Source organism: Hemibagrus wyckioides, linkage group LG15 (assembly GCF_019097595.1).
Source record: "Hemibagrus wyckioides isolate EC202008001 linkage group LG15, SWU_Hwy_1.0, whole genome shotgun sequence".
NCBI lineage: Eukaryota > Metazoa > Chordata > Actinopteri > Siluriformes > Bagridae > Hemibagrus > Hemibagrus wyckioides.
The window spans coordinates 19,035,001-19,045,714 of NC_080724.1; the positions used below are offsets into that span (position 1 = coordinate 19,035,001).

Here is a 10,714-nt window from a genome sequence, read left to right on the forward strand (position 1 = left end):
CACCGACCCCAGGACTTTTACTGACCCCACACACTTCCACTGGCTTACTAGACGGCCAGGCCTTACTCAGACTCCCTAGGGGTACAGGCAACGATCCAACCATCTTAGTGTCTTGTAGAGACAGACTACTCAGAGAGCAAGACAGGAGGCTGGATGCGGGGCTTACAGAGGCGAGACTGCTCAGGCTGGGAGGAACACCAAGACCACTGGACAGGGAAATACCCGGTCCAGGACAAAAGTTATTGATGGAGATATTTGGACCCTGAGCTGGACTTGCACACTTGTGCTCATGCTCAGCCATTAGTTGAGCCAGAGAGCTGGTTCCTGCAGATACACAATCAGTCCCTGAATTTGAAGTTAATTTGTCTTTCACGAAACCGGACGCAGAAACCTGACCGCAGCCCTTGACGTCTTTTGGCTCGGTCTGAGCTAAAAGGTCACTAAGGCTGTACGAAAGCCCTGACCCAGGTTGAGGCTGTGTTACACGTGTGACCCTATCAGTGTTGTGTGGTGTGGAAAAGGATAAGGCTCCTTACCTTACGAGGGCCAAATGCATGCAGAGAGAATCGGTGTGAGAAGGACGAGGAGGAGGGGGAGGAGGAAGATTGGCAAGGCACCACAAGCAGCCGTACAATGGTTGAGATCAGACAAAGAGAGAAAAAGGCAATACGTTACTCACTTGGTGATTAAAGCCAATATTTAAATAAATCTTGGTCCTTTTATTTCAAAACACGTTCAGTTCCAATACTGAAAAAGTGAATACCCAAAACGTCGTCTTAAGTCTACACGAAAATGAACTGAGCAGCAGATGGGGCCATTTGACCATGTCCTCAATTGCTTTATTTGAACTAAAAGTGTGTTAAGAGCTGAATCTGTCAAGAATCAGGCGAGAAATATTTGCTTATTGGGTAGAGCTGAGCAGTTCTGAGTATACATGGTGTCCAGTATTATCTAAAATGATAATGTCCCATAAATGTCCCATATTAAAAAAAAAATCATTTCACTTGGACGGGCACTGAAATGATTTGCTTGTGCATGCACCGTTCTTTGGCCAACCAGATAGTTCATCACCACAAAGATCAATCAGACACTGACTGATGAGCTGAAGATAGCTGTGGGTATGTTACAGTCGACATGTGGTCACACGAGCAAGCAACAGCTGATGGTTTAATAGATACATGCGACATGGGCCCCAGTTTCAAAGACAGGAGTGGAGAGTGACAAAGCCACAGTGTGACTTTATGCACAGCAGGAACGAGGCATCGAAGCGACAAATATAAACGACTGAGCCGCGTGATTTCAACATGTGTGTTACGACATTCTTTTATGAATTTGAAATGAAAAAAAAACAAAATGCAATAAACGCCCATGTGTTCGAGCTACTGTTGTTTTTCAGGGGTTGGTCTCGGCCCCTTAGTTCCAGTGAAAGGAACTCTTAATGCTTCAGCTTCATACCAAGACATTTTGGACAATTTCATGCTCCCAACTTTGTGGGAACAGTTTGGGGATGACCCCTTCCTGTTCCAACATGACTGCACACCAGTGGACAAAGCAAGGTCCATAAAGACATGGATGAATGAGTTTGGTGCGGAGGAACTTGACTGGCCTGCACAGAGGCCTGACCTCAACCTGATAGAACACCTTCGGGATGAATTAGAGCAGAGACTGCGAGCCAGGTCAAAACTGAGACGCCTGCCTTTACATGCACATGAATGTAATATGGAGTTGTCCCGCCCTTTACAGCTGTAACAGCTTCAACTCTTCTGGGAAGGCTTTCCACAAGGGTTAGGAGTGCGTTTATGGGAATTTTTGACCATTCCTCTCTAGAAGCACATTTGTGAGGTCAGGCACTGATGCTGGATGAGAAGGTCTGGCTCACAGTCTCCGCTCTAATACATCCCAAAGGTGTTCTATGTGGTTGAGGTCAGGACTCTGTGCAAGTTCCTCTCCACCAAACTCACTCATCCATGTCTTTATGGACCTTGCTTTGTGCACTGGTGTACAGTCATGTTGGAACAGGAAGGGGTCATCCCCAAACTGTTCCCATAAAGTTGGGAGCATGAAATTGTCCAAAATGTCTTGGTATGAAGCTGAAGCATTAAGAGTTCCTTTCACTGGAACTAAGGGGCCGAGCCCAACCCCTGAATTCAATGATTTGGAGGGGTGTCCCAAAACGTTTGGCAATATAGTGTATATTCGTATTTAGAGTATAACCCAGAAGTGCTACTTTTGATGCAGTGTGTGGGCAGCCATTTTGATTTGATGTCACTTCCTGAACGATTCCCAGTTCCATGCATTTTCTGTGCTTTTTTATTGAGTGAGCGACACCCTTTAGTTGAACTGTTATATACGACCTCTCATTAAATGTGTATTGAAAGCATTGAAAGAACAATAAACCCTGGGAGAAGAAAGTAGTAGAGCTCAGTATTGTGTTTGGAGATAATGTGCAGCTAACAAGGTTGAAGGTTGTGTGCTTGAATGTCCTAGAATAGTACTTTAATGTGTTAAAGATCTCGGGACATCCTGTATAACACACAGTATTAACAGACCTAGACGTATATAAAAGGTAACGGTGTGCACCTTCACAGAGCTAAGAGTATCAGAGTTATCCAGGATTTCTCATGAACTTGCGTAACTCAGGTAACTTAGGAACATTGTTCAGAGGAACGCAAGTCTGTTAGTCAGACTTTCGGGAATTGAGAAAACACCCTAAAGCTACATTTATTATTTTTTTTTTATCCAATTCTAAAGAATACTGTATAAAAGCTAGAGTACAGACTGCTTTATAATGTCACAGAATTCATTTATACTACTGAGGAACAAAAAATAATGGAGAGGGGATGGAAAAAAAAAACAGTTTTTTTTGGAAAACCCCTGGATTTCGGACTTGGTCCACTGAGACGTGTCCCTGACTGGGGGTGTGTACCTTTCTGTGGTGGAGGCTGGGATTTGGGCGCTGCTGTCTGCTTGCTGCTGCTTTCGGCAGACAGGATGGAGTCAAGAGCTCGGTGAGGATCGCAGTCATACTTCAGAGCCGCTTCCCTCAGAGTCGAATCAGGAACAGAGTCTCCCAGCACTGTTCTCATCTGATCCAAACACGAGTACAGCTGACCTACACACACACACACACACACAAAAACAGCACAGATGCACGTATATCATTGCAACGCTTTCATCAACTCCACAGGAACATCTGCAACATTTCCCTCATGGGAGCCTCGCGCTGGTTTCAAACTATTACAACATCTTTAGCTGCAATTAGACTTCCCGTGAAACAGGAGAGGATTTCTTTAAGTGAAGCTCTCCCAGCAGAACTGTCACTTACACACACACACACAGTTCAGTTAAAAGAAGGACTCTTGATCAACACACCTACATATTGAGTGACTTTGGGTTCCACACACCTTCCATCATTATCATGAATAACTCTTAATAATATATATAAATATAAATAAAATAACTGAACTGAGGACATGAAGCTTTTATTATCACCACACATATATTACAGCACAGTGGAATTCTTTCCTTCGCATATCCCAGCTGAGGAAGTGGGGGTCAGAGTGCAGGGGCAGCTATGATTCAGTGCCCCTGGAGCAGAGAGGGTTAAGGGCCTTGTTCAATTGGCCAACAGTGGATCTTGGTGGTGCTTGGGCTTGTACCCTGATACTCTGATCAACAACCCAGATCCACCACTACCCCGAGAGATAGATATAGATATATATATATATATATATAAGGCTCTGGGTTGTTCATCGGCGGATCGGGGTTCAATCCCTAGCACCACTACGCTCCACTGTTGGACAACTGAGCAAGGCCCTTAACCCTCTCTGCTCCAGGGGCACTGTATCATGGAGCAAGACGTGTCAAAAAGGTTAGAACAGAACTCTTTCTGGACTCGAGGCTATCAGGAAAAGACATCCTATGCATCACTTTTACATTCCGCACCTTGAGTCAGCGGGTCGAGCGTCTGCGTGATGGTGGGTGAGGTGGGCATCTCCTCCTCCTCGTGTTCTTCCTCCTCCAGCGGCTCTACCTGCCGCGTCTGCCGCGAGTCCTGGCGCGAGTAAATAAACTGAGCAGCTGTGGGAATCAAACACACACACACACACACACACATTAGGAGACGTCGTCAGCTAGCAGCTAGTTACTACAAAACATCAGATTGGCTAAGGAGGAAATACAAGCTCGGGATGAGCTGCTGAATGTCACTTCAGTTGAAGCGGCGTGTTTTCTTTGACAACCGAAGCACTTTTATTTCTAAACATCTGAAACAAAGTCAATTGAGACATTGGAAACATTCCGGAACCTCGTCGGTTAGAATATATGCATTTTTGCCTGACTGTGATCTACTGGTTTTGCGCTGATGCTGTGAAATCACATGAACCCTGAGAATGTGTGCTGTTCTAATGAGGTTAACGATGATGTAATTAGGTTAAAGACACTTGTGGGTGACTTTCCATATCTGGTTGGTTATTTACATCTGTATTACACTTTAAAGCGAACTTATTTTCAGTGCATGCTGATGATATTAGGTACACCACGGGTTCAAGGTGACATCATAGCACGACGATTCAGTCTAAATGCATTTTGGAAAATGCACTGATTCAGCTTATTAAAGCACTGCTCGAGATGAATGACTAAATCGAATCTGCTGCAATCTGATGGGGGAAAAACCTGCCAGATGACGCTGCAGCTGAAACCCCAGAAATAAAAATCTTTCTGCAATTTTCTCGGTCTGGAAGATACTCCGACACCTCATTGTGACCAGGAGATTTGCATTAACTTGCTTAGGGATGCTGTAAATACCATATTAGGTCAATAAGATGGCTTTTTGTGAATCGCTCATCTATTGATTGCAATTCCATTCTCCATTAGGACAATGCTGTTACTAATAAGCAGCAATGGCATTTACTGTGTAGGAATTACCAGAGAAAAATAAAAGTTTTATTAATGTGTTTTTGTTTTCTACAAAACAGTGCAGATTTTCTCATTTTTAAAATATAATATTTACCAAATTCAAATGTTGAGCCACATATATTCATTGGGAGGTTATTCTACAACCTGTACCTGTCTCTAAATATCCGTTCGAAGCCCATACCAATTATTTTATTTTAAACAGGATTAATTATGTAGCTTCCCATCACTGGTCTGGTCCTGGAGAGCCACATATCTATGTGATCAGTTACTTAACTCCACTTCCCGGTTTCAAGTTTACGTCTAAAGACGGTTTTTACAAGTTGAACGCACATGAATGGCACGATTAGGAGTATCTGTATTAGAGGATAAATTTGTAGAGATTGAATCCTGTCTCATCTCAGAAGCTGATTCCAGGGATTTTCAGTTATGTGTTGGGGATAAAGAGTAAGTTATTGCAAACTGGTTCTCACAAAGGGGAAAGAAATGATTCGATTACGTTATAATATGGAACGATAAAGTTCACAGCGCCGTTGTAAAACGATTAAAAATGCAAAAATCACACCTGATTCTGTACATTCTTTATTCGCCTTTTTCTAGAAGTAGAGTTAAAAACCTAGTTGTATTTTGTTGCAGTTAATTAATAGAAGGTTCACCTCCATCTTACTGCCATCAAAGTGACTCGAACGCACCTGAGATCGTAATTACGACTCGAAAACAAATTTCCCAGGATGACGTGAGTAAATAAAATCGAATCTCTAGGACGAATATTTAGAACCTGTGGATTGCTACTCTATATAGATTATTAAATGGAAAGGCGCTGGTGGCTCAGTGGTAGGTTTCTCACCTACCATGGGGAAGCCCCGGGTTCGATTAGGTGGATTGGTAATTCTGAATTGCCCATAGGAGTGAGTGTATGTGGTTGTCTGTCTGTATGTGTGGCCCTGTGATGGACTGGTGTACCCAGGGTGTACCCCTGCCTTTCGTCCAATGTGCGCCGAGATAGGCTCCAGCAGATCCCCGTGACCCTAATTAGGAATAAAGCGGGTATAGAAAATGGATGGATGGATAACACAACGTCACCACGATACCCACCCGTTGCAGGAGAGATGCAATAGTCATCGTCCACCGAATGGCCATAAATGTCATCGTCCTCGAAATCTGCGAGTTAAGACAGATCAGAAAAGAGCGGGTGAGAAGCAGAGAAAACATTTTTCCAGCAACTTGAATGAATGTCCTGGTGTCTGTGTTATAAATAAAAAAAAAAAGGAGGGGGGGATACAAAAATTATATATAGAAACAAATGTATTAAAACATTAACAGTAATATATTTTGAAGTGGAATAGACACAGATGCTTTCAGCACGTGTGTGTGTTTACCTTTCAGCTAGCAGTAACTATTACCAAACATTAGCAAAATCAGTACTTAGCTACCCAAGCTAGCTAGCTGACTATATGTTCAGGCACTTAAATCGACGGAATTTCTTTCCTACAATGAATCCTGCTGCTGATGGAGAGTTTATGACCACGCCAGCACCTAAATAAAACCGGCCACCTGCTGCTTTAGCAAAGTTAGCAACAGCTAGTTACACCCTACTAGCTAGTTAACTAGTTCACCTGAGCCAGCAAAACACATACAGACAGATTGACATTAATCACCTTCATCGTAATTATACCCCCGAACGTTCCTGTGGCGAGACATTGTGCTTTAGTCTTCTTGTTTACTTTTTCTTTTGCTAAAAACTTGAAGCATATGTGTCTGCTGGCATAATATTGACGTAAGAACCTCACTGCAGCACCGCCGCCATGTTGCCACTGAGCTCTGCGCATGCGCACAGCAACACGACTCAGGGCTTTCAAATGAAAAGTCGCCTTAGCCATGCAGGAGCACGTGACCCGGGCAGTGTTTGTACAATGCACTATATATTTATATATACATATATATATATATATATATTTTTTTTTTTTTTTTTAATTTCTACGACTATTTTATCTTTTGAAACAATCTTTCATGTATAAAATATGCGAACTGTTTTTATGAGCATGATTAAAATGACGTTTATTTTCTAGACGTGTCCAGAAATTAATGGCTATCATTATTATTTATTTATTTTTACTGATGTTTCCACACTATATTGTCACATAAACACATTAAATACATATATATATTTTTAAATTCTTAACCTAATTGAAGCTTTATAAAACTACGTTTGTGCAAAAAACAAAGCTCGGTAATATACACTGAACTAAATCCTGTTCAGTTTGTGGACACAGAGATTCATCAGTTCTGATGTATATGTATCATTCATTCATTCTTTCATTCATTCATTCGTCTTTATTAAGTAGTTTATCCTGTTCAGAAGAACCCAAAGGAAACCCAAGCGAACGTGAGGTGAACATGTGAAACTCCACACAGGAAGTAAAATGAGCTCAGGATCGATATGCTGTGAGGCAACTACCCACAGATGTACATGCAGTAGCATTTATTTATTCGGTGTGTGTGTGTGTGTGTGTGTGTGGTTTGACACATTTATCCAAAGCAACCTGAGAATAAAAAAATTAATAAAAAAAACAATTTAAGATGTCTATCACTTCTGATCTCTATTACAGAGACAGAGCTGTGCTAGTGATCGGCAAATGGTGTCACTGCATTGGAATTAACAACTCCCTTAGGCTTGCTGTCTGTATAGTGGTTGGATGCTTTAATTCCCGGGAAGCCTTCATATCTGTCACCTTCTGGCTCTCCTTTTAAGGTTGGACGCTGTCATTGCCAGTCTTGCCGGAATCCCTTCCTGCACTTTGCACATAATCTACATAGTCTTTAAACATCACATGATCACAAGCATACCTAATAAATCTCTCTCTCTATCTCTCTCTCTCTCTCTCTCTGTCTTTCTCTGTCTAGTTATACATCCCACTCCCGAGCTCCCAGTGTTCTGAGTTTGACCGCTTCTTCTTTCCGGACCTGCCTGATCCATCCAGACGATCTACCCCCGGTTAATGTCTCATGGCTTGGTGGTGCTCTCTGCTGCTGGGGATAGTTCTGTGTGGACAGCCTATGACCAGAGGACTGGTGTGGATAGAACCACTTTGAGATTATCATGCTGTCTTTGCATCAGTCAGGAATTAGTTTAATAAGTCTATAATGAACTCACAAACTACACTGACCTATTAGTTCCTCGAGAGCTCGTGGCTGCTGTTGTAGAAAGGACAGTATTTACATTTACATTATTTACTGACCAGTGTCACCCAAATGAGGATGAGGTTCCCTTCTGAGTCTGGTTCCTCTCAAAGTTTCTTTCTTATAACATCTCAGGGAGGTTTTCCTCACCCCTGTCACCCCAGGCTTGCTCATTAGGTATAAATCCATCCATTCATCCATTTGTCTATACCCGCTTTATTCCTAATTAGGGTCACGGGGATCTGCTGGAGCCTATCCCAGCGCACATTGGGCGAAAGGCAGGGGTACACCCTGGACAGGTCACCAGTCCATCACAGGGCCTCACATATAGACAGATAACCACACACACTCACACTCACTCCTTTGGGCAATTTAGAAGTCATTAGGTATAAATGTTAGAGATAAATAGTAACTTAACTTTAAACTTTATGATATTTTCTATGTTTCTATACTTCTGTTAAGCTGCTTTGAGTTCATTGTTAAAAGTGCTATACAAAAATTGATTTGAATTAACCCCCAGATGCTCCAGATGTGTCCTACCTCTGCTCCATTACCACATACTGCAGTGTATCATGTGCATAGGTATAATCTTTATCCCCAAGACGGGGATATCAAGCTGGAGGAAAATTCCCTGTGTAAGAGTTATCTTTCAGCATAAAGTGATTGTCCTACAGCTGCCGCACCTTGCCTACTCCTGGAAACCACCTTATTGCCCCCACCCCCCCATCACCACCTCCTTCACCACCACCAAGCTGCTTCCTCTCTCTCTCCCCCTTCCTCTCCAGGAAGACATTTAAAACAAAGGATTAACAATACTAAATCATTTATCAGTACTGGGCTCCATATGTTGTTTTACCACCCAACACACACACACACACACATAGTGATGGGTGATAAATGAAACTGCATTTATTGATGTATATTGATGTCACGGTTCGAGTCCACATGTCCCCTTAGAGCAAAGTGTCACCTCAACTCAATGCAAATTTCATCTTTAACCTTCGATGAAACATTCCTCTCCTGATGGGTGTGGCCCCTTCCAGGAGCCTGTGATGTGCACAAGGGCACACAAGAGCATTGTAATGAGGATGAAAATGATGTGAATAATATGCTCTGGCCTTGACAGTCACCGACCCTCAACCAAATCAAAGAACTATGGAAAAAAGTTTGGAGCGACCGACCATTATGGAAACTCCGTCTGATGGAATCTCCTTCAGAAGGAGATTGCTCCTTATGGCTCTTGAGGCTTGTAGAATCAGTGGCCAGGTGCATCGAAGCTCTGCTTCCGGTCAGATAGCTTACTGAGACGGTTACATAACACATAATGGCATAAGTACGAGCCCTGAAGAAAAGCAAGACTCAAAGTTTCCAGTAGCTCTGGACCCTGAAATGCAAGCACACTATCCAGATGAATCAGAGTCGTGAGTGCGTGCATGTGTGTCTGTGTGTGTGTGTGTGTGTGTGTGTGCGTGATTGATCTTCCCCAGCAGTCTGTAGACTCTGCTGAAAGGTGTCATTCACATCTGTATGACATTTGACACTTGGGTGTAGGTCTAAATTTAACTTGGAACAAACAGACACCTGCAGTACACATACTCGAGGCTGAGGTGCACTTGCCTGATGCTTTCTTAAACTGACCTAAATACACTGAGAGAGAGGAATATGAACACAACGACAGCATGAGAGAACGAAATGAGAGATGTGTGGAAGAAAGGGAGCAGGTGAGGGGGGGGGGGGACGAAATTAAATGTAATTAAAGAAAAACTAAATGGGAAATTAAAAATAAGAAAATAAATATTTGACTAAAAGAGACTGTGATAGAAAGCAGTTATAATCTAAAATAAATAAAAATAAAATAAAAATAAAATAATTAATTATAAATAAATTCATAATAATAAGAACAATAATAATAATAAAAATAATAATAATAATAATAATATAAATAAATAAATACTATGCAAAAATGTTCTATATTGTTATATAAGTCCAAAATATCTCACTACATTACAAAATACTTCAACAATACACCAGATATATGCTCAGATTATTTTTTGTTACAAGTTTTCACTAATAAACTGTGATCCGAGATGCACACTATGCAAACATTTTCTTTCAACATTTTGCAAATAGAGTCAAGTGTGAAGTGACGTAAATATAGAACTCTACTTTCAAGACAAACGTGTTAAGAATGGCACTTTAAAGGCAAGGCACTCTCAAGGAAACCTCACCAGGGTCACGCTGGATCCGAAGTCTATCCTATGCTCATTTTTAATATCAAAGTCGATCCACCTAAGAGAATTTTATTGGGAGGATAGAGGAAACTGGAGAATATGCGAATGCAGGGAAAACATGCGAAAGTATAACACACACACACAGAAATGAGCGAGAAATAAGTTCACACCTCATAGTGTGTGTGTGTGTGTGTGTGTGTGTGTGTGCATGTGAGTATGTGCAAGTGTGTCCCTGCCCAAACTGGTGTTCAGGGTGACCAATAATATGGACGAGCCTCTCAAAATGACAAGCTTTACTATAACGGAAATGTGTAATAGTGAAATCCTACTATCTATCTCACACTATCAGTCTAATCAAAATTGCCACCTAACTCGGTTTGCTTTGTAGC

At 41.9% G+C, this 10,714-nt stretch overlaps 1 protein-coding gene across 3 annotated transcripts in view; it reads right to left on the reverse strand.

Annotated features, from left to right (window-relative positions):
- hbs1l (HBS1-like translational GTPase) overlaps window positions 1-6,756 on the reverse strand; it is a 53,123-nt gene extending 46,367 nt beyond the window's left edge. The window contains exons 1-5 of one of the 3 annotated variants that reach the window (XM_058409507.1): window positions 6,573-6,756; window positions 6,010-6,075; window positions 3,946-4,080; window positions 2,927-3,112; window positions 1-531 (exon numbers count right to left, since the gene is read on the reverse strand). The exon at window positions 1-531 is cut by the window's left edge and continues 1,432 nt beyond it. In XM_058409507.1, the coding sequence (XP_058265490.1) occupies window positions 1-531; window positions 2,927-3,112; window positions 3,946-4,080; window positions 6,010-6,075; window positions 6,573-6,615 (961 nt within the window). In that variant the 5' untranslated portion in view covers window positions 6,616-6,756. The other 2 variants (XM_058409506.1, XM_058409508.1) reach the window with 2 other exon arrangements.
- Window positions 6,757-10,714: the final 3,958 nt, after the last annotated feature.